Raw genomic sequence first — 25505 nt, forward strand, 5'->3', positions numbered from 1 at the left:
ACATCTCATTCTAGGGCTAGATTCAACAGAGCATTTAAGTACATACTTAAGTGCTTTGCAGTATGAGGACCCTAAACTATATTAATGTGTGCTGTTAAAGGCTTCTACTTTCCACCCAGAGCATTTCGGGCGTAGGCAGTGTGATCTGTGTATAGTTTTATAGCTCTTGGGTTTGTCTGTAGTTTTAAGTGATCTTTCAGGATGAACACTTCGTATACTAAAAATATTTGTACAGGAGATCAGCAAATTTCTTTCCATTTATTTGAAATATCCTATCTAATTCTCACAGAACATTTTACAGAATTTGGTGGTAAGAGAATTGAAACTGCGCACAGAAAATTGAATGATTATTTGAGATATAATTTGAGACAGAGATGAGCCTACCTGATTAGCAAAAAAGTGCATGTGTGTATAGATGAGCCCCAATTTAACTGCTTTCTTCCCTACTAAACCTTCTGAGCACACAGTCCCCTGACTTGTATTTAAATCATTCCTATAAACAATGCTTTTAGGAAGCAGTATTTCCAAAGATTAATCTTACTGTGCTTTCCTCCTCCATATTGGAGGCTTGGGGAAAATAGTCATGAATAGTGAATATTTGCTTGCTGGTTTATCTCAATATTTTGGTTTTTGCATATATTTGTCTAATATAGACTAAGGAAGGGACTGATAACAGTGTGTGAGTCAAGCATGGCATTGGACAAGCACCACACACGCCACCCCATTCAACTCTCGTAACGCAGGCTCAGTTCTGACCTGCAACACTCTGGTTATTCTGTTGCCACACGTTCGACTTAGGAGAGATTGACAACTGTACCAAAATATAGACTAGTTCCACAATGTGCAGAAATGGGAACTAGGATGAGTTAATTTCACTTTTCAATTTTGAAAAAAAAAAACCCAGTATGTTACTAAGATAACTAATTTAAACCTGTAGCGCAAAAAAACAAGTGCCAAACAATATGAACAAATACTGGAAAATGGGATATTTTGTCTTTCTGGACCAGCTAGTTTAATCAGTCCATGCAGTCCTTGTAGCCTACATAATAAATGATGATTGCAAATGAATATGATGACCAAACATAATGACCAAAAATAACAATGATGACCAAGTACATTAGAACAGCAATAACAACTACTATTGAAGAAGGTGGACTAACACGAAGAAGATCAAAAAAAGAAAAATGAAAGCGTAGAATAAAACTTTAAAATGACAAATGAAAAGCCAACAAGCTAATTTTCTCATGTACAATTTGTTAGATTAAAAAACACATATTATTTGTAAAAAAAGAAAAAGGCCACTTTTGTGGGGAGAGTAGATTTAGCTTGATATATTGACATCCATCTCTGGTACTACCCTCGCTTTTCCTGAAGAGTCTTGGATCATCAAAGCCTTTATATTGTTCCTGGGCTTCAGAGGGGCATTGCATTTTCTTATGCAGTAAGGAGTATATTTTACTACTTGCTTCGCTGTTCAGTTACTGCAGATGCCTTGTATTATAGAACTGTTCACCTTAATTCTCTTTGAAAACATGACTTTATCAGAATGGTGTCGGTGATTTCGTTAAACACACTCAAAGTAATTTGCGCAGGAGTGGATGTAGCAGATAGTGTCTCGTCTTTCCACTCTCAATTCAAGACTAGGTTCTGGACAGTTCCACAGCCACAGATCTGTAGTTAGTCACCAGTTTGGCTTCTTGCTCTATGGTGTTGTGATGAATTCTATTTAAAATCTTTTGTTCAAACTTTATTCGACTTTTTTTAGTTTTCAAGTTTTGTTTCTTACTGTATCATTTGATTTTGTCCATGATGGTTTGCTCAGCAAGGTAAGAGCTGTCTGTGGTGCACTGAGACCCAGATGCCAGAGGGTGCAAATATCGGGTGCAGAGCTGGAAAGTGTGGAAGCTCAGGATTTGTCATCTGTGCCTCCAACCCATGCCACAGCACATGAACCAGCTAACCAAAATTACTCCTGTAGCAAATATTTCTCCTTGTTCATAGTAACACAGGGACTGAGAGTTAATTGCCCTTGTTTGTACTGAGATACTCAGTTTTATTCTGATTGATTTTATACTGCCTAGCACACTGGTTGTATTGTACAAATAATAATTTCCATTTATAATTTAGGAGGGAAAATTTTGGAGGAAAACATTGGTTTTTTCTGTGGCTGTTTTAGGGGAATCAGAGTCAGAATGGAGATCTGGCCAAATGCTCTTCTGGGGAGGTCATGTTTAAAGTGTCTATTCAGGAAGATGTACCTCAGTAAGACTCATGGAGATTGTTGCATGAGAACTATAAATGGTCAGGGATGCAGTTCCATGCTCGGGTGTTCCTAAGCCTCTGACTGCCAGAAGCTGAGACTGGACAACAGGAGATGGATCACTCAGTAACTACCCTATTCTGTTCGTTCCCTCTGAAGCATCTGGCACTGGCCACTGTCAGAAGACAGGATACTGGGCTACATGGACCATTGACCATTCTTATAAATAATTAAAGTAGGAGAAAATGTGTGTTACTCAAACAAAAGAGACGATTGTCCAAAGTAACTCTTAAATCAGAAGCTGCACGTAAACTGACTGATCTAGATGTTTTATTCGTCACATAAGTTGGTGGCTAATACTGCTGCATGGATCAGTGCTGACTCATCCACAAAACAGCAGGATGGAGAGCACCAAGGTAGATTTATAATACTCAAGATGACCACTGACGGTTTTAGCTAAAGTCTATATTTCTTCTATCACTAACGGACCTTTTCAGCATTATAGGCCTTGAATTAATTCAGTTCAGTGTACTGCTTTATACAAGTGTTTCTGAAGTTTTTTTTTTTTTTTTTTTTTTAAAGAGAGACAGAATCCTCAGGTATCTGTCAGAGGGTAGGTAAGATCTTCCCAGGATAGGGATACACTGTTTTTCTGGAGTGGACCCTTGTGTCCATTCATCAGCAGTGTAAGGTGCTCATTGGAGACAAATATAACTCAACACCCAACCTTGTGATAGACTGCTCTATGTGAGGGTGCTGGAAAAAGCCTAGGATGCTTAGTTTCAGATGTAGCTAACAGACATCTGTTGGCTCTATACTGAGGAGAGCTCAGTTTTTCATTCTCATTTGCATTCTAGAAACCATTTAGCTCTGAGTCCATGACGGTTTTATTGTTTACATTGTCACTAATCACTAGCTTGCTGTAGGGTGCGTCATATATTTATGCTGCTAGCTCTGTATGATGGATATGATTTTATTTTGGGGAAAGGGGTGGAGGAGCAATGGTTTATTGTTGCCACTTCCATCTTGCCTTCCCCACATCCTCACTAGATCTTTTCAGCAGAATTCAGCATGCCTCCATGATCACTAGGCTAGATTTTCTCTCTTCCTCTTACAATTCATTTAATGTTCATTAACATTAGATGTATTTTATTGTTTCTGATGAATGTATCTTGTGCCTACTGTACATTTTCAAGTTAAATAACATGATTTTAAAAGGTAGTGCCAATTTTATTCTGCACTTAGATAATTGTGTGTAACTGAGTAGCTGAGGCAGATTTTGACTCATGGAATTTAAAACTTCAGACAGAAACTTTTTCTGTTTAGTATCTAAATACATAATACTAAAATATTAATTTTCAGTTCAAGATGGCATATTTTGAAATAGAGTTCTGTAAAATAAACATATACATAAATAATCCAGATTCTGTAGGCTAAATTCTATTCTTTTACATCAGTGTAAATCCAAAATAACTCCACTGAAGTACTCCAGATTTGCATCAATATAACAAAGAGCAGAACTTGGCCATGTATTAGCTTTGTGAGAGTAGATCTGTGGATGTTTGATTTGATTCTGGAAAGGGGAATTTGAAGAAAATGTTACAGTAGTCGTTACAGATATTGCCATGTGTTTTCTAATCCTAATGTTTTGCACCTTTAAATATTTCCCTTTAAGTTTTTACTATGTTCAGTAGTCATGGTTGATTTTTTACTTCGGGTAGTTTAATTTTCTTTTGTTTTTCTTTTTAACCTATTTCTCCTCTCCCTATCATCTGATAATTTTGAATTGTTTGTCTGTATATAGCTATAGACATAGATGCCACTGGCTTAGATGCAGAAGAAAATGATATTCCAGCAAACCATCGCTCCCCCAAACCCAGTGCAAACAGTGTAACATCACCCCACTCCAAAGAGAAAAGAATGCCCTTCTTTAAGAAGGTAACACCGACTTCCAAGCTCCCATCTGTCCACCTGCTTACCTGCACTGCGTCACATTTCTAGTCCTGTTAATTGTCTGCGTCCTTTGACAAGCCAATAACATGCATGCTTTGTTATTCTTTGTTTCTTTTCCATGCTGCTGTAGCTAAGCAGAAGCAGAAATCGGTAAGTTTACATTGACATGAGTTGTGTTTATCCTGCCACTGGCATCATTAGCATTATTACCCAAAGTCTATACAATACAATCATTTTAGAATTAAGGAAGAAACAGATCAACTGATGATTGATTCCATACATTAAAACAAACATGCTAGGTACAGTCAGTTGACTCAGTAAAACAGTGTTACAGTACTTATCCTTTTTGATGGAATAATAGGCACAATGGGAATTTCCTTAAACATTCAAGAAAGTAAAACATTGACAACTCCATATAATGCACCTTTCTAGTGCATGCTTATTCTATCTGTCTGTCTCTTTTTTTCAAGCTTTTTAACTTATAATTCAGTCTATTAAAACTATTATTAAAATCTAATCAGATACTCAGTTTGTACTTACAAAAAAACAAAAAAACAAACCCTTCAATTTTTAATTTAGTCAGTATTTAAACTTCTAATCCACTAGGTGCCAAAACTGCAGATGAGCAAGACCAGTGGAAAACTGCAGACTTGTTTTGGCGATCTACTGTGAGTTTTTCCTATTGTCATATATAAATTCTCTCCCAATGTTCTTGCCTTCTCCTCCATCAATCAGATTGTTGCATCTTAACTATTGGAAATGGCGCTGGTGGTCCCCTTCAGACCCAATGCCTCTCCAAAAACTGGCCAACAAATGTGCTACTGAATTATGCCGTTGGAACCCTTTGACTGGGGACTCTAAAATGTGGCTATAAACCCTGCTTGGATACGTTGTTTATCAGCAAAATATTTAGCTGCTGCGGTATGAGGCTAGTACTGTATTTCTACTTTATTTTTTAATCCTCCAATTTTCTTAACTTCTCTTCCTTGGTTTTTAACTACAACCCTCTATCCACAGGTGACACTGTCATACGGCTTATAAGTACTGCCAATGGCACAGTGGTGCCACTGCTGTGTGTGTATCCAGGCTTAGTGGTGCAAAAATTCTTCCTCTATCTTCATTCTTATGTTTCTTCAAAAATATTGGATTCTTCTTCCCCATAAAAAGGTCCTTTTCCTTGCTTCAGTGAACTCTTTTCTTAAATAACATGGCTGTTATTCTCAGTCCAGTATAGAATGCCTGGAATTGAATGGGAATTTCTTGTGTTCTGAATGACCTTTTATTTAATTATAATTGTAGTTTACAAGAATGCAAACAGTATGCAAAATTAAGACATTTGAATCTCTTTCTTGACTACTAGCAACGTAAGCCTCTCCACAAAGTTTAACCTTTGTCTCTAGAAAGACCTCTTACAGGGATGAGATGGTAGTTAATTCTATATGCCTATTCATTCTTTGGCTTCTCTAATTAAAATCTCAGATTAGAATCTCAGAATCATTACCAGCTCTCGTGGGTGTTTTCTGTAATTTATGGACAGTTGTCTATTAGAAACTGGATGGACACCTCCAAATAATTTTAGACAGTAAAACCATTGAACAACCATCTGATGGTAAAACCTCTGCCATTACCAGTCTGGAACAGATTTCAATCAGTGACCTAAAAGGGAAAATTTCTGTAGCTTGTTACCTTATATTTTAGGGGACTGACCCTTAAAGTCTTTATTAATTTTAAGAACTCTGAAGCTTTCATCAAATAATTTTGTGTAGTTTTTCACTAATTTTCTGCTGACAGAATAGTTAATTTTAGCTGGAAAAGGCAAAAATAAACAGTTGCTGCAATATAGGTTTAAACACCAGTATTCCATCAAACAAGGTAATTTCTGTACCTTCCCTAATTTTCAGGTCACTTGTTGATTAATAGCAATAGCATCAATGTAGCTTTTGTGGATCGTCAACCATCTTATAACAAAGATATACTGCACCTGAACCTTGACCCCATAAACATTTACAGACCTATTATGGATTTTTCTTAGGGATTGTCACTATAAGGCATGAATCTGATTATTTACATTCCTGGTAACAAAAGCTGAAAGGGTATATTTTCATAATTACACAACATAGCTACAGGGCTTTTCTTCAAAACATCTAAAGTAAGATCCTGCATTGTATAAATAAGTTCTCTTCACATGCTTATGATGCCTTGGGCACTGGTATTCATTCTTCTTATGTTACCAATTATGTGGTGAGCCTACATGTAACAAAAAAAAAAAAAAAAAAAAAAAGATTCAGCCACAAGATTGTATTCCATATTTTAGACTGCTTTAGTCTGCTGCTTGTGTGGCATTTTGTGCTGTTGCTGTATTAATGTTTGTCTCTGTTTTCTGTGTTTGAAAATATTTTTTTACCTTTTTGTTATTGTGATTAACCTTGGGACATGTTGAGTCCTGAAATAATGAACAATGACAGTATCCCATGATGTTGACTGATGTATTTGTACTATGTAGGCCTTTGAAAAATAGATCTGGCATATCTCCTTTTAAGCTTTTTCCAGGTTGGTGGTTTTGAATTTGAAACATGTTTTTTTCCTTAAAGCAAACAAAAAGCAACCAAAAGTTTTTTAAAAAGTTTTCTAATAAGCCAGTTTGGTAATGTTGGGAATGTCTTGTGCAAACAGTTTAGTTCAAAACTGTTTGATTCCTCTTCTTTACCATGAATATGAATTTATATGATTTTGACGGTCTTCTGACAGATGCATTATTTATAACAATGTATCTTAAAGAAAATTTCTCAAACATTCCTAACTTGTGCATGATACATCAGTAAGAGGTTTATTAAATAGTATGTAACTAACATAAAACATCTCCTTGAGAACAGATAGGAGTCTCTTAGAGAGAGAATATTGCTGTTCTCAGCTGTGTTTATTTAAACTTTCTGTAAATGCTAACATAACTAGTCATTACTGTGATTTCATTTGCCAGTGATGGTAACACATATTTTAGAATTTGTGGGTGCGACTGTGAAAGTTAGAATATAAGTACTTCCCTGAGAATTTACAGTGATGTCACTATGATTTATTAAGCAGGAGATAGATATGTATGAAAGAAGAACCAAGCAAACCTTTTCCCTTCTTTTTTTGTTTTTGTTTTTCTTCCTCCCTTTTGTAATAATAGCATTATTAGATTTTATGATAGACTTAATAAGGTTTTGAGAGGAACCTTCTGTCCTTACTCAGCTCTCAAAATCCTATTTCAGTCATGCCAAGTAACTTTCAGAAACAGCACATATCATTAACCACTCAGATTGTGTGTGGCTGTTTCTAGAAGAACCAGTTCCCAACTATATAGGAGATAGGGAAGGGGAAAAAATGGAAGCTTTTTCAAAAGAAATCGCCCAAATCACAGTTCTTGTACTGCATATCTATTTGCAGGGAGAGGCAAAGAAAAGTCAATGAATCCCTGATTCTCCCTTTGGTGACACTGCTGGAAATTCAGAGTTACTTACATTGTAAAATAATACCATTCTGTATGCATGCTGAGATTCTTAAAATGTTTTCCCTTTATGCAGACAGAGCACATCCCTCCTTACGATGTAGTGCCTTCTATGCGACCAGTAGTTTTAGTGGGGCCTTCCTTGAAGGGATATGAGGTAAGTGATTGCCAGGGACTATTTCCATTTTGTCTTTAGAGTCTGTTTTAGAATTAAGAGGGAATAATGTTGAACAGCATCACTTCATGCCACAGGAAGATTAGGCAAAAATATGGGAGATTACAGGATAAATGCTTTCTTATTTTATATTTTACTTATCAGAATTCAGACATGGGAAGCTAAAGTATTCAGATTGTAAATGTACTTTTCACACCATGCCACCAGGAGTCACAAGTTTCCAATGATTCTTGAAACACCAATTAACCAGTTTTTCTAAGTCATTAACACAGGTAGCATTTATTTCATATGCAGAGTATTAATTTGTTGCTTATTTGCTTTTAGGTGACAGATATGATGCAAAAAGCATTATTTGATTTTTTAAAACACAGATTTGAAGGGCGGTAAGTACTATGGAATCCCAATTTAATTGAATATATTTATTTATTTTGAAATTGTCAGGTCCCTGGAAAATAACATTCTGACCAGAATACCAGTGGAAAAGCATCTTGATCCTAGAGTGCAACTAATGGTAGAACACATTTTGTATGCAGTAAATAATGGTAGGGAAAGAAAGCTTTTTGAGCAGAGAGAATTATTGCTGTACAGGGATGGAAAAGTCCAAGAGACACACATGCATATTATTAAAAGTAGGACAAAGAGGCAGCTTGTGGCCAAAAGTGGTAATTGAAATCCAAGTGGCTAACCACTTGCCGAAAATTATATAAGCGTGGCGAATGCATGAACTGAAAAAAATTCTCTCGTTTAAATTAAACATTGTTTAGTTTGTTACATGAGTGATACCTGCTCTCCTGGACAGGGAATATGTCTTCAGATATGTTTGTATAGCCAGTAGCACAATGGGGTCCTGATCCAGATTAGGGCTGTAAGGCATCAGTGTAATACGAATATTAAATAACAATCTACTTCTTGTAGAAGTGAGACATTCTATTCTTTGAATGTCAAGTATCCAGTGTTCACTGAAGTCAATTAGAATCTTTATAGTGACTCGATTGGTTGTTGAGTCAGGCCCCAAATAAATAAGTATGCTAAGGCAGCTGCCTTCTGAACAAATAGTGCAAACTAGAAGGGGGGCATGTTTATATTTTGTAGCCTTTCATGAATGTATTAGCTGAACAAAGTTTGAAATAAAAGTGTGCCATCTCTCCAAGTGCTGCCAAATTGTCTGGAGAAAACTTGACATTTTCAATTAAGAGCTTCAGCTTTGTAAGATGCTGGTAGGGTGACCAGATGTCCCGATTTTACAGTCCTGATATTCAGGGCTTTTTCTTATATAGGCATCTATTACCCCCCACCCCGTCCCGATTTTTCACTCTTGCTATCTGGTCACCCTAGATGCTAGACAATACAGAAAAGTGTAATGATATTGTCTCCTTGGATCAGTCATTGGCATACAATAGTAGTCATCCCTTTTAGCAGCGAAGTCATCAAATCATGGATATGTATCTTTCAGAAATTGTAGTGACAAAATATTGAGTATTGCAAGCGGAAACAAGAGTTGCCAAATCTTTCTTTTTTGTTAAGTTTGTTGTATTTGCTTAGTTTTGAGAACATGTTCTTCATGGTATGATACATTCTCTTAAAAATCATAGTTGTTGAAATGTGGTTTTAGAATAATATAAAAAATAGAAATCTGACTTCATTCACTGTTACATAATTAAATTTGGGAAAGAAAATGGGAGAAATTATTCTCTATAGTATTCAGGAAGGAAATGGACGAACATGAAAATGGAAATGTTGTTTTGCAGGATATAAATTCTAACTTTTAGCAGATGGGCATAACAAACCCAGTAGTACAAATTAGATTTAGGTTTTCCATAACTTCATAGAATAATCTGTACAATGTTATGCCAAGAATCACAGCATTTGGCTGTGTTTTTAGCTGTTAGCCAGATCCTGGATATGTTTTTAAAATGATGTCTAATCTGTACTGTAAAAAAATAAAATTCTATTTTCATGTATTAACTCTGACTTGATGCATTTGATAGTTCACCATTTTACACAGAAACATACACATATTGAGCTCAGTCAAAATGAATTTAGCTTTTTGGCTAGATTTTAACTGAACTGCATCTGACTTATCCTCCAAGGAAATATGCCTTTTAGTTCTTAGCAAATGCATTTCCTCCCTCTTAAATGGCAAATAAAAGTATAAAAAGAGGAAAAATAGAAATGGGATCAGCCTGATTTAAATCTCATCTTTGGAAGAATGTGACCTCTGCTTAGACCTTGATAGTCGAGAAAGTTTGAAGGTGGAACCACGCCAAAAGATGTAGGTTCGTTGTAGAAACCAAAAGAAGCCGAGATAACTGTTTTCATAGGAAAAAGAAAATACAGAAGGTTATGTAGCAGGTCACTGTGACCAACTGGAAGTAATCATGTCTGATTGGTTCATCGTCATTCATGGTCCCTAAGCTGAGTCTGCCAGGCACTTGGCCCATGGTTTTCATTGGCTTGTCTGCCCATACTATCATTCCTCTACAGTTAGATCCCCAGTGTTTGAAATTGATAGTGTACTGTGGAATCTCTCATGACAGTGAAATGTAAATCTTGCATCCTATTACAGACTTACACAGGAAAACTGAACAATTTGATAAATAAATCATAGCCTCAGGGTTGTAGTATACACGAGTCTAGGAACTAAGTCTTCTTATGACCTTTGTAACTCTATAGGTGTTGCTGTTTATGTTACACATGAGGATCAGTATTCCAAACAAAGATTAGGGAAAATGTTTTCTATGGGGCAGATTGTACCTTCCCATGGAGATACCTGTAGGCAGGAGTTTGAGGGGCTGCAAAACTCTGCAAAGGTCATTTTGCTGTGCTTCTTTCTAGTCATCTCATGTGGGGCTGTGGAGAAAGCATGAGGTGTAACCTGCTAACTGTGTAAATCCTAGGAATCCAAGGGAAAGATAACTGTATGTTCCATAAAACCTGGTTCCCACTCCATTGGCAGTGTGGCTCCTGTAGACCGTAACCATGCTGCCATTAGGTAAGCAATCATACTGTGCAAATAAAGAAAGGGGTGCAGGTGCAGCATTTCCATCAGTACTGAAACAGTATTAATTAAGGTATAGATCTACTCATTTATCCACTTCCTGCAAAAAGGGCAGTGCAACGGAGAGGGGTTCCTCTCCTTCTGGTCCTCTCTACCTTTTAATACTAATTGACTGCTTTTTGATCCCACTTTCCTGAATGATGAATAACACAGTTATTGTTTTATTATTTTTTACAGTATATCGATCACACGGGTCACAGCAGACATCTCGCTTGCCAAACGTTCCGTATTAAACAATCCTAGTAAGCATGCGATAATAGAACGGTCCAACACAAGATCAAGCTTAGGTGAGTAGTATATGTAGTGATAATAACCAGAGATTAGCAGTGTAATATAGTACTCATAGTTCATGTCTATAACAAAAATCATCTACCTTCTCAACTGTGAAAGGAGCACTGGTCACAATAATTTCAGTCACAGTGCCAACAAATCAGAGGTCCTAGAAATGTGAAGTCATTTCTGAGAGCACTGCCTGAGAAAATACTTACAGGTACCAGTATTGGGCTATCCTTCTCCCATTGGGATTAATGTTAGTTTTGCTACTGGCCTCATTGGGAGTAAGAACTAACCCATAATGCAGATAAAATGTGGGGATATCCCTTTAGATAAATAAAGATGAAATTTCACAATACCATCATTTAGGTGGGTTCCTCAAGCTTAGTAAAAGAGTCTGATCTTTGCTGGGATACCTGTAACATATACTGATATTTTTTAAGTTTTTGTTTTCAACATTGAATTCTCTTGGACCTGAGCAACTTAACTAAAAATTAAAATTAAATGCAGAAAAAGTCCATTTTCATATTGTAACAGCTGACATAAAACCCGAAAAAGACGTAATTCATATTCAGCCAGATTCTCAGCATGCCAATCGATGTATCTCCTTTGACTTTAACTTGATCGATATAAAGTAGCTTGGGATCTGGCCCGTTGCACTTCTATATGGAATGAGGCTAAGATGGAAGATCAGCCCTAAGTCTGGTTTTGATTTGTTTGTGTCACAACTTTAATTATATTTACAATAAATCTAGTTTATTGTATTTATTTTCTGAAATAAAGATTGGAAGTTTTTTTAAAAGATATCCTCTAGGAATTATTTGGGGAAGTTCTATGGCCTGTTATAGAGGAGGACAGACTAGATGACCAGGTTCGTCCCTTCTGTCCTTGGAATCTGTGAAACTGTGCATAGACAACAGAAAATGTGTTAGTATTAGAGACTAGAATGGCTTTTGAAACTTTTCTGATGTTTTTGGTGAATATACTTTTAATAGTCAGTTTTGTAAACAAAGAATCTGAATAAATATGTATTTTGTTGGCTATCTTAACATTTATAGTTGTGTAGCAGCTGGGCTTTTTAGAATGTATTCCTGTAACTAAGAAGTGGCTACATAAATTTCTTGAAAATTTACTTTTGAAAACCCATCCTTTGAGCTCTTGGATGGCAAATAGAGATGGGTGTATAGTAAGAAACCTTATTTACACAACATTTTGATGATTTCTAAATAAACTTCATTTTGACAGTGTTCACATGCCTTTTTATTTGCTTTGTGCAAAGTTTTGTTCATGTGAACATTCATGTGAGTATATTTCAGGCCTGTGGCCAAAATTGCTTTAATCATTTAATGCAAAGATTAAGTGAAATTTGTTTTGAACAGAAGTGAAGTTGATTGTAAAGATTAGGTCATCCAGTCATGGAACACAAATAGTATTATGGTGAACACAAATAGTATTATGGTGAACAACTTGAATATCAAATAAGGAATATCTAATACTTGAAGAATAAATCACAGTAATCAAAAGAATACCCAGTTCAATAGGTTTATAATGTGTTTAAACATGTAAAACATTCATCAAAAAATTTCACAAGTGAAAATTTGTAAACATTTCAGTCTATTTATGAACAGGAAAAGGGCTAAAATTGCTGAATAAATAGCTCACAGTGAATTGTTCACCCAACTCTAATGGTAGACTTCAGTGTGTACCACTCCAGCATCTCTTCTTTGTACTTACTGTGAAAGTGCTGATATAATCTCACTTGCAGCAACACAAATTGTGTGTGTGTGTGTGTGTGTTATATAGGCAAGGCTGGTAGCAGCACTTATTATTAAGGTTGCCGAACATTTTTATAACTTTGCCCAACTTTAACCATATGGGATGAAATTTTCCATTCAAGGTGTTTGCCTCGGGCTGACTTTCAGTCTAAATCATTCAGCTGTTTCCCAGAATGAAGCTAGGGAAAGATATATTATTCTTCTCTGTTAAAAAATTCTTGCAACCTTTCTTTTGAAATGCTCTAGGGCCCCCACGCTTTGGAGCAGGGTCTTGAAATTTGACAAAGAAGGCCTTTGTATCTGAGATGTTCCTTTTGCAATTCCTTCCAAAGTCTATCCACATTTCACCATGTTTTAAGCTTTTGAAAAATCACAGTTCATTCATGCTAAATAAAGACTTGCATGAGTTTTGCAGCTAAATTCCACAAAAATTGTCAGCACTGAGCATGCTCTATCCCAGAGCTAAGCAGGATATTCCCTGCAATTGTAGCTCTGGGTTGCTGTAGGCCAGGCCGAGTCTGGACACTGAAACTGAGAACAGGAGTCTGTCTCTCATGTACTCACAGTACTGAGCCCACACAGCATGAAGGAGGAAACTGCCCGATTGAATGATTGGAGTGCAGAGAGGACAAAGACCTTGACTTGGGGTTTGAGGATGGAAGACTGAGCCAAGGGGGTGGAGGAAAGACTAGAGCAGGAGAATGGTGGGGGAAGAGGGAAACTTTAACTAGGATCTGAGGTAAGATCTGAGACAAGGAGCCAAGTGGAGACTGGGACTGGGAGCCAGGGAAGGAAATGAGTGGGGGACTGAGAGCAGTAGGGTTGGGGGGAGGGGGGAATAAGATGATGAACCGGGGGAGGAGACTGGGACTGGTAGGGCAAGGAGACTTGGAAAGGGAGACGGGTCTGAGGTAAGGAGGGGGTGAGACTGACTTGCTGGACAAGGAGAGTGGGGGTGGGATGGGAACACTCAAAGTGGAGACTGGGACTGCTTAGGTAAGGAGAATAAGAAAATGCAAATGAGGAGCCAGGTTTGGGGAAGAGATGGGACTGGGACAGGCTGGTGGGATCTGGGCAGAAAGGTTTAAGTTTGGGGGAATGGGCAGAAGAGCCAACTAGAACACACTCCCCTCCAATGCCACCAAATGTAACCCAAGATTCCTGAATCTCACCATTCCTCTGCTGGCAGAAAATATCTGTGGAAACCCACTGACAAAGGGTGTGTCTCCCCCCCCCCCCCCCCCCCCGGCGAAGTCTTGGTTCATCTAGGGGATGACAAACTGCTACAGCTATCAGTTACTTTGTTATCTCAAGTGGCAGAGATCTGTGCAGTGAATCTAAGATTCCAACCCTGCCGATGACCCATGTGAGTGTCAATATGATACCACATGATGGAATTCCTGTTTTTCAAATTTTTTTTTTTTTTTTTTTTAAACCCTAGGAAATTGCACATAAAAACTATGTTAAAAGAACATTATTAAGGTTGCAAAGTCAAGCACTCAAAAGTTAGGAAATGCCAGAGTTAAAGTTGTGCGTGCAACCTGAATTTAGCTTCCATGGTCGTTTTGCTGATACTTGGCACTGCTGCAATTGTAATAGCAGAACTGCATTAGACACTGAATCCATTCTTGGTTTCCTTGCTATGTCAGGGCTACAAATACTTGGTTTTGGTCATTCTGCAGATGTAAAGAGCTTATTTTCACTAGACTTGATTGCAATGAAGTTTGATATTTTAATTAAAAGCAGCAGCATTTTTAAATTTTATTTTGCTTTATTTTAAACAACCATATATACAGAATGATTAACAGCATATTCAGGGTTGGATTTTCAAAACAGCAGACCCATTTTAATAGATTTGGTTTGCACCAACAAAATTTGCAACCAGACCTGGCTCCTGAAACTCAATTAAGGACATACTTTGCACCTGTAAAACTGCACTGTGTAAGTAGTAGTTAAATGGAGAAAGGACTCTGATTTGTGCCCAAATTAACTTTGTTTGTAAATTGCACCTGCACCAAGTTCTCTGAAAATGTACCACTAATTTTAATATAAATATTACTCAATTACATCATAGAAAAAGGCCACCCAAATGCCCTCAGAGAACCTGCTTCAATATGGGTTGGGGGGGAATCTCTGACCACACATCCTTAGTTGTCTCTCACCCCGCGCTGGAATCCATACAAGGTATCATTAAACATTTACAAGCCAAACCTGCAGACATAGCTAAATTGCTACGATGATCAATACCTCCTCCAATACATTTTCCAAGATCCATGGATCCTACACATGCCTATCACAACAGGTTGTATACCTCATCCAGGGCACTAAATGTCCCAACAACAATTATGTGGGTAAAATTAGACAGTCACTAACTCTTGAATAAACTCACATGTAAAAATGGTAAGAAAAAAACACCAAATCACACATGGGTGACACTTTTCACAAAACTGTCACTACATATCTGACCTCTCAGTCCTTATCCTCAAAGGAAACCTGCACAACACCTTCAAAAGATGAGTGTGGGAGCTTAAATTCATAATTTTGTTAGACACTAAAAATTATGGACTCAACAAAGACACTTCATTTACGATTCATTACGCAACCTATAACACATTAACCCTTTGTCCTACGACTGAAGAGGTTTTAATTGTCCACTTCACCTTGAATGGTCTCTTACAGCATGTTAACTCCTTATGCTAAACAATCTGCTCTATCTTCTATTTAGCTGTGACACTCTAAGTACCATTTCCAGACCTGAAGAAGAGTTTTGTGTAAGCTTGAAACCTTGTATCTAACACCAGCAGTTGGTTCAGTAAAAGATATTACCTCACCCACCTTACTACTCAATTAGTCACATGGATATTTTCAGGAGGGAAAAATCAATCTTACAATAAAGATTTACATTTCTTCCTCTTAAAAGGAAAGAAAAAAAATGAATAAAGAGGGTAAAAAGATGCTATATGCGCAGTCTCAATAAAAATCTGTTTCTACTGGGGAAATAAATTCTTTTGTGAGAATGATTTTCACCAGACCCAACCAATGTAGGGCTGCACAGGAATTAAGTATATAATAGCAGTATATTAGCTTTGCTATGGGACCAACAGCAGATTTAACTTGTTGAGCAGTTATTTTCAAGAAAGCATATATAAAAATAGTTAGCAGGACAACCAAAAAACCAAAATACCTGGGGTAAAGAACTGCGTTTGAGGGATTATAAGGATTTTCTTTTTAGGCCTAATATTGGTCTATCTTCATTGGAAACTTCCTGAGTAAGGGTTATGTAAAAATAAAGATCTGAGGATTTGACTTGTTGGAAACCTAAATGACAGCTGAAAATCTGTTTCTGCGTATTTAAATGCAAAACTAATCAATCCAAGAATGTTAGCAAAATAGTAGCTAGCTCAAACATTTATTCAAAAATGATACAAAGGGGAAAATAAAGTTTTACTCAGCTCTTGTATGAAAGCTTGCTTTTGTATGTCAAAATAGCTGCATACAGAAGAGAAATATTTACTTTTCAATAATGTCTAAATCTTTACGTGAAATATCAAAAGTTAGAATCAAACTTGTACAAAAATGAAAGGGCAGTTCATTGCTAATTGCTTGAAATGCCTAAAAACAAGTTTATTTATTTGTTTATTTTTTTGAGAAAAGAAGGTAAAGTACATGGTAAAAACTCACTAATCTGAAATTCAGTCCAAAACTGGCATATACATGGCTATTTAAGTTTCTGTAAGTGCATATGGCATCTGCAGAAGCTGCTGAATTAGCTTTGCATTTTTTGCTGCATTTCTTTGTTAGTATTAAGGACCCAAACCTTTTTCTTGGCTGTTCCTATATATGTTATACTTCTAGCTGCTCTTGTTATAACCTTATCTCATGCTGAATGCTTTGTACAAGAACCTGATTGTCTTGGCTTTTTCCATTCTTTGCTTCATTAATGCCCTCCCTTTCCAGATGTTTTGGGTATGTATATATGCTTGCAAATTATGTTACCTGCTGTTTTTTTGTGTTCTATGATTTATTGTGCCTCACAAAACCACTGTCTGTTTCCAATAGATGGTTTTATAATGATAAACAGAAAACCTAGATGTACTATGCACTGATTTATTTTCCTTGGCGATATCATTTTCTTTATTTTAAAATGTTAAAAATAAAGTTGAGATTGACTAGCAAACTATCAATGTTAGATTTTCAAATGTAGGTGTCTAAATTGTATGCATAAGATCTGCATACATTAATGCAAACAGGAGAGTGTTCATGTAAAAGATACAGTTCTGAATATGATTAATTGATCACGCAGTCAGATGGTTGTGAACCCGTTTACCTGATTTGCAATAGTGTATGGTTATATGCATACAATTTGCATATATTATTTAAGTGCCTAACTTTGAACATTTGACCTAGAAACTTGTAGAATTCCTTGGTATTTTGCTAGCATCTTGTAGATTGTATTCTAAAAAGTGAAACATAAATGCTTATAGAAGCATAAAGTTGAAATGATTATGGGTAATTAGTCCAAAATTCAACCATCTTTTTTTTTTTAAATCTATATGCACAGTTAACGTAATACTTTGAACAGTGGTAACCATTAAATCATTTGCAATTATGTTACTGTGGCATTCAGTGTGTTTAATAATTTAATGGTGACCTCTGTATATGGGTTCTGTTCCAAAATAAATGCTTCACTGGTTTTAAAATAAATGTAAACAAAAATGAAAAGGGCGTGTTGGATGTCCGACACACTCACAAAGCACCTTGCGCTAGCTATTGAGTGCATGTGATAGGGACTGGGAAATAGGAGTTAGGGCTTGTCTACACCTGAAATGCTACAGCAGCATAGCCGCAGCTGTGCCACTGTAGTGCTTCATTGTAGACACTACCTACACCAACATAAAGGATTCTCCTGTTGGCATAGGTAATCCATCTCTTTGAGAGGTGGTAGCTAGGTAGACAGAAAACATTTTCTGTTAACCAGTGCTGTCTACATGGGGACTTAGGTCAGCTAAACTATGCCACTCAGCAGTGTGGATTTTTCACATCCCTGAGCAGCATACTTAAGATGACCTAATTTTGTAGTTAGACCAGGCCTTAGACAGAAAATACATTTTGGTTTCAAGCTACCAAGTGTTTCTTAAAGTAGAGAGAAAAAAATAGCTTTAAAAATTAGGAAAATACTTTGACCATCTCCTTGTAAAATAAGACTTTTGAAAGATACTGGCCTAGATCTTGAGTTGTAGCCATGAAACTCTCAGCATAAGTCAGATTTGGAGGGCTCTTCCAATCCTAGGGCTGCTTTAAGCCAGAAGAATGCTCTTATCGACACCAGTTTTCCCAAGGAGCCAATGTGGCAGCCAGCAATTGTTGAAGTATAACAAAGCCCTGGCCACATCCCTGGGCAGGAGGGATGGCATAGTAATCTCTGAATCCTGAGATCTCTAATTTATTAGCCCTCACTCAACATCAGAACCCCCCAGTTTCCCACTAAGGAGTACCAAGCACAACTCAGGATCAGGATCTGTGTCATAACTGTTACTTGTGTGAACACATTAAAGTTATGTGTTCAACCCTAACTCGCCCATGTTCTGACTTTTGAGTATTTAACTCTACAGATTTAATGCTGCATCGAAATAATATTTTTTATATAATTTCATGGTTTTTTTCAGGAAAAAGGGGAGGAAGTAGGACAGGAATAAATGTCCCTAGCTCAGTAAATTACAGGCACCAGGCAACAATATGCCACCATACTTTTTGTTAGTACTAGAGGTTAAGTCAATATTCATTTCTACACCTAAAAGAGGTATGGTGATATCATACCTTTTTATTTTAGACATTAATAATTTTAAAACAACATATCTAATTTTCTTCATTTAAATGATATATTTTAGGTTTCAATGAGATCTACACAGCAAGCAATATGTGCAGGAAAATCAGATCAAAGTTTTACAAATATGAATATTCAAATTTGGCTAGTTGGAAAAATATGTACATGACTATAATAGCACATGCATGTACAGTACACCTTTCTAAATACTCACTCTAGTAGTTACACTACATAACTGGACAAGCTTTCAGTTTAACTATTTTAGAGCCAGATTCTGCCACCCTTACTCATGGTGAACAGTACCTCACTCAACGAGCAGTCCCATTGAAATCAATGGGATTATTTGTGGAATAAGGTATAACTGGAGGTGAATAAGAATACCACCAGCTGGCCTGTAGTGAATAATTTACAGAAACTTCCTTGTTTTCCTTACTACTACTAGGTAATATGCTTGATAACTGTGTTGAAACAATAAAATTTGTGTTTTAGCCATTTAAATAAATACTATAATGATATGGTAGAAGTACTTTCAATGTCCTGACTACTTACAGTAAATAAGTAGCCATTTATTTAGGTGCCTAAATATGGATTTGTGAGCCTAATTTTAGGTGCCCATGTTTCTATGTTAATCCATTGTTTCCAGGATTTGCTAAACTAGACCATTAAAATTCACTAATTCAAACTAACTAAGAAGTCTCATCCAAAGTGTTTTTATTATTTATTTTTAATTTTAATTTATTATTTTATTTTAAAAAATGAAGGGGGAAGGTAGGTATGTTCCTGTGCTACTAAACATTTTAAAATGAGCATTTGCTGGTGGTTAATATATATCGTTCACTGATCCTTTTATATTCTTATGTTACACTAATTATGGTGGCTTAATTTCAGTGGCAAAGGCTATTCCATTATAAACTGGACTCGATTCTGTAGTTGCATCTTATTCAGAATGCCCAAAATGTGCTGTTAGTTTTAAATTTATAGATATTCCAGTTATATCTGACTCTTTAAAAATCATTTTAATAGGACAATGTTAGTCAAATTTACTGTCTCTCAAACTGGTTTGCTCTTTAGTTAGTAAGTATTTTGAACAAAAGTCAAATTGTCATCCTTCCCCTTTTTTCCTGTATAGGCTGCTACTCTTCTCAATAAATGTTTTCATTTTGGTGCAACAGCCATTTTTTGGGGGGGGAGGGGGTTTAAGTCACACACTGGCTACATTTAGTTTGGTTGTGGTCTTTCCCTTGATAGAAATCTAGCTTTTCATTTTTTTCATAATTCATTTGAAACCAATGGCCTTGATTCTCTCTGTTGTACTGTTGTAAATCAAGGAGTAACTTGTTTGAACTCAGTGCAGTTTCACAGTGTAAAACCTGTGTGAGACAAGAATCAGGCTTCCAGTGTCTCTCTTCCTGAGTTAATTTGGAACATATTATTGTTGGAAGTCACTTGTATGAGATGTTACTGATCATTCTAACATGCCGTTTATGTCTGAGCATAAGTATTGAGTCTGTTCATCCTGTTTTCTCTCTAATATAAACATTGGTAAGATCAGCGACTGTCTGTTTTTTCCCAGTAAAATAGGGCTGATTTGATTGTATAGTAACTTAAAGACTTGATGCTTCTAAAAGAAGGTATTATTAATGCCAACAGAAACCAAAAATGATAAAAGTTAAAAATATGTCACCAGTTAGTAAGTCAGAAAATAGAAATGGAATGGTTGCAAGATAAAGGTCAAATGGAGTAGGGTATCTGGATGCTGGATGATTTATGGTTAGTTAGCATAAGTTTACATTTAAACACACACACATACCAGTACAGTCAAAGTGGCCCTATGCCTTCTGTCATCAGTAATTCTCGACAGCACATGAGATCCTTAGTTGTTGTTGCTGAAAATCAGACTACTTTGCTTCATCTAAACAACAGCTTTAGATTTGGAATTCAGTATTCCTGGCTCAGATCCTGTACAGTGGCAAGGTCACTCCAGGTATTTTACACAGCAGCTGGGTAGTTCCCAGCACAGGTAGACATACACATGCTAGCACTGCTGGAGCTAGTACTCTACAAAAGCAGTGTAGCCATAGCAGCTTGAGCTAGCTACCTAAGTGGTCTGGTGGGATTGTACTTGTGAAGCTAACCCAAACTGCCTCCTCTGCCACTGCGGCCGCACCTTATTTTTAGCATGCTAGCTTGAGCCATGGCTGACCCGAGCTAGGACTCTACACCTCCCAGCTGCTGTGCAGATGTACCCTTTGTGCCCCATTCCCTTTCCAAAAGAGCCTGAAAGCTGCTCTTGCCATCCACAGAAGTATCCTTCTAAAACATAGTGCCAGTGTAGCAACTTCTATGTCGACCTCCCTTCGTGGTGCAAGTGTAGGTGGCATTACTGGGGCTTCCTTACATCCCCAAATATTCCTGGCAGCCATACTGGCCTCTTGGGGCTGTTAGCAGCCAGAGTAATTTAGTTCAACCTTCAAGGACTCATTCAGACTTATGGGAATGCCGTGGTTGCATTTGCACCCCTCCTCCATATCTGAGTCCATACATTTCAAGTATCTTTACTAATTCCCTTTTTTCCTATTACTTTTGCTGGATTTTCTGTTTTGTGTCTTGATATAAAAAATAAATGGCTCAAATGGTTTTGTTACTTCTGTTCTTACCTACAGGGAATGACTTTGTAATATATTGAATTGGAGGTTTTGACTACCTTTTTTGAAGTAGAGGTAAAGCTTATTGAATAAAAAGAGAGTGAGAAAGAAAAGTCTATCATGCTGGAGCCAAGGCTTTACGCACAAGTATATAACCTCACATAATGAGGCTTTGAAATCCCCTAGTTAAAAGCCAGGGCCAAAATTTTCAAATGTGGATGCTTAAATTTAGGAATTTAAATCTATTTTAGGCACATAAATAACTGGCCTGATGTCCCAAGGTATTGAGCAAGTGCAGATCCCACTGACTTCCGTGGTAGTTATGGAAGCCCAGAACCTCTGAAAATGACATCAATTGCATAGTAATATTTAGGTGTCTAATTGTCAATACTCACCTGAAAATTTTGACTCAAGTGTTACCAAGAATTACAAAATACCCACATTCATAAGAAAATATCAGCTATCCTCTTCAGACTGTGAAATCAGCAGAGTCCCAGGTCTTGTTTCCAAAATATTAGGATTTCAGAAAGTTCCTTTACAGATGTCCAGGACTAATTTAATTTCTCTTTTGGGAGAGATCATTCTACCTCCAGGGACACTGGGGCAGATCCTTAACTAGTGTAAATCTTTATGAAGACAGTGAGGCTAAACCAATTTACACTAGCTAGGGACCTAGCCTACTATTTACTAAGTAGCTAAGGAAGTCTTAACTTTATCCCACTGTGTGATTGCTTTGAAGCCTTTTTTTTAAAGCAGTTTCAGTTAAGAATGAAGTGGGTGTCAGAAATTCTTTGACATCTCACCCTTTGAAATAATTTTTAAGATGTGGTGCCAAAGGAAGTTTCTGAGTGTTGACATATTTCTCATTATTCTGTCTCTAAAGTCAAGATGATTCCTTTCAGACATATTGGTTATGATGTTCTCACAATCATGTGGCCTTCACTTTCTAGCTGGGTGTTTTCTGAGGGTTCATAAATTATTTCTTTTAGCACACAGGCCCTTTTCATATCTGAAAAGTTGTTCAAGGTTTTCTCATGGAATCTTGAAAAGAATAGAAATATGCATCACACGAAAGGTCTAATATACTGCCAGATGCAAGTGGTATTAATTTCTTATAATATAATTTTCTCTGAACATGGTGGTTGACACCAAGAAATATTTTTGGGGGTCAGGACCTGGCATATGATTCTTCAGATAGTTTAAGGGTTTCAGGTCTGACTGGTTTTGTCTCTTACATGATATTTTTTTCTTTTGTTCAGAAGCCCAGAGGCTGTACTGTATTTGATAGTATTTATTCCACAATGTTGTTGTTTTGTCACTTTTCTGGTATTGCTGATGAACATAGAGTCATGAACAAGTGAATCCCATCAGCTGAACTACAACTTTCATGTGGGTTGGATTCAACAACTCTGTGATGCTGTTATGGATTGTGGGCTGTAGTCGTTACCACTGAAATGCTGTGCATATGTTCCACACATTTGAAGGAGGATTCCATTTCCCAACTCCAACATCTGTGTAGTTCTCTCAAAGCTCTTTCACTGCAGCTTTGCACAAGAGACCACCCATTTTACTTTGATTGACTTGTTGAGTTCCTAGAGAAGTGAAGGTCTATCCTGTGCTACAGTGACCATCATGCCTTTGTCCACTCCAAGGTAGATTGTTGTAATAGGCTTTATTTAAAATTCAACATGAAATCCACTTGGAAGGTCCCGACTGGAGCAAGCCGCTTGCTGAGGGCGCTCAGATCTGTGCACTGGATTTCTATTCACGGCACAATGCAGATGTAGGTGTTGGTGTGAATGTTCTGGGACTACTGAAGAGACAGTCTAAACTGTACATTCTGCCTAAGTGGTCAAAATTGATGGAGAGATTGGTTGTGTCAGTTCTTGGAGTTGATCTCCCGCACATGGGGAAGGTGTTTGAGGACTCCCATCTTTGAAATTTGCTCCCCCTTGATGGCCCTCTGGAGCCAGCGTCTATCAGGCATTAGGGCATAATGTAAGACTCATTTATTTTCTTTAGCATTTGCTTGACAACTTTTGGGGTTTTTTTTTTTTACATATTATTTCTGGTTTTGAATATTGTAATAGCCGGTCTACAACTTCATCATGTGACAGTTATGGTAGCTCGAGCTTTATTTATACATCCCATTCTGAGTGGCTAGTACAATTTTTGTGAGTTCATTTTTATAACCTTGCTGCCATGGTTCCTCAGTACATTAGAGGAGACATTTTATTCATTTTTTTTTTTTTGAGATGCTATTCTGACTTTGTTTGTCTTCTGGGTCTCAGCTCTTTAACCTAAGACTTGTGGGACTCCTGTAGCTCCTGACGAATTTTGGTTGCTAATGGCAGTAGTAAGCAATGCTTAAGAGCAAGCCATCTCTCCCCTTTGGCACATACACCATCTTTTGGTCTTATCTGTTGCACTTGGAGCCTTTAGTCAAAACACTGAGGGAAGGTGAGTGAGCATCCTGTTGGAAGCAGAGTTACAAGTCAGTCATTTACAAGAATCCTTCAGAGAAGGAGAATTGCAAGTCAATAATTTTCCCTTCTTGAGAGAGAGAATAAAGCTGCAATAGGGAGTAACATTAAAACCCCAGTCAGCCAAGAGGAGAGGACCTTTATTATTTAAATAACGGATGGGAAAGATACATCATTACAATCTGAGATGCAACACAGATAATCTAAAAGATAAGAGCAAAGGGAAAAGATTCAAATAAAATTGGCCAATTCAAATAACAAACATTCCAAAAGGAAGAAATACTCTAGAGGGTTGGAGAGTTTGGACTCCCCTGCCTTGGAAAACTATTCTACATCATGCAGATCAACATGACGTTCACTCTAAAAACTAAATCAAAGCAATGTAACTTTGTGAGCACACAGAGTGAGAACTGTGTGGCTGCCTTGTAGAAATCTGCAAGGGAAATATCTCTGATGTTTGATCAGTGAATACTGCCTGTCTTTGATCAAATACACTTCTGCATGTCCAACCAGGTAATAGCCATTAAAAATGCAATTTAGTCATGGCCCTCTTAGAAATAGCGGTATGTACTGAATAAGTAACAAAACAAAAAATTGGATGGACTTTCTAAGGCCTTTAGACTGTTTTAGGTAACCCCCTTCACTGCCCTGCCCTGTCCATGCCCTCCGAGACCTTGTAACATGAAGCATGTAGAGAAGGGCCTCTTTGGGATGGGCATGGAAAACATATTGTCAGGATAATAGGCTTGTTAAGGTAGAATTCTGTCACCATCTTGGAGGGCAATCCATCACCATTTCCATATCAAACTCAGTATAAGGGGGGCTCAGTCAATAGAGCCTGAAGCTTATTCACTCTGAGCTGAAGTCACTGCCACAAGGAAAATAAAATTCTGTGTAGGAAACATGAACTCATGGGTAATGAGTGGAGTTTTCATCATCTTTGTCAGGACCACATTAATGTCCCATGATACCAGGTGGGATTTCAAAAGTGCCAAGCTGTCCCCTCTCCCTTCCCCCGAGGCTCAATGATCTTTACCTGCCTCATGCTGGCCCAGAAAGTGATGGCTATCAATTCTGCTGCAGATGCCAAAGCTGATCCCATCAGGCTGAATGTCTGGCCTCAGATTCTTATACAAAGTCCAGGCACCTTATTTCACCCCAGCCCAGGAGCCCTCTCCCTGATAACTTGGCTCCTAACAGCACAGAGATCTGTAGGTCTGGTGTTAATGAACAGGTGTCTTCCATCCGCCTGAATTCTCAAAAGCCATCTATCCAAAGGACTTACATTGCCAAGTAGAAGAGGTTTGCAACGTAGTGCAAAAAGACCCAAGTAGGCCTTTTTAATTCCTGCACAAAAACTACTTGGCTACTTTCTGAATCTAATTTGATAATTTACTGCATTCAGGCTAATTTGCTAGCTATTTGCGCCTACTGTGAACTAGTCAAATGAAATGCTTCTGTCTGCCTAACCTCAGGTTCATGGGGTGAGATGCTTCCTCCTGTGTTTTGCCAGGACCTTGGCTACTAGAAATACTGATAGAAAGACATACTAGAGTCTCCTCAGTGCATGGA

General features: G+C 37.3%; 1 protein-coding gene across 2 annotated transcripts in view; it reads left to right on the top strand.

The window, feature by feature from the left end:
- Window positions 1-25505, top strand: part of CACNB2 (calcium voltage-gated channel auxiliary subunit beta 2) — a 340464-nt gene that overhangs the window by 297437 nt on the left and 17522 nt on the right. For both annotated transcript variants that reach the window (XM_067562325.1, XM_067562326.1), the window contains 4 exons: window positions 4065-4198; window positions 7777-7857; window positions 8200-8258; window positions 11111-11220. In XM_067562325.1, coding sequence (XP_067418426.1) covers window positions 4065-4198; window positions 7777-7857; window positions 8200-8258; window positions 11111-11220 — 384 coding nt within the window. The remainder of the gene's footprint in view (window positions 1-4064; window positions 4199-7776; window positions 7858-8199; window positions 8259-11110; window positions 11221-25505) is intronic.

This window comes from Emydura macquarii, unplaced genomic scaffold, assembly GCF_026122565.2.
Source record: "Emydura macquarii macquarii isolate MOO-44397 ecotype Brisbane River unplaced genomic scaffold, CSIRO-AGI_Emac_v2 contig_2422, whole genome shotgun sequence".
NCBI classification, from domain to species: Eukaryota; Metazoa; Chordata; order Testudines; family Chelidae; genus Emydura; species Emydura macquarii.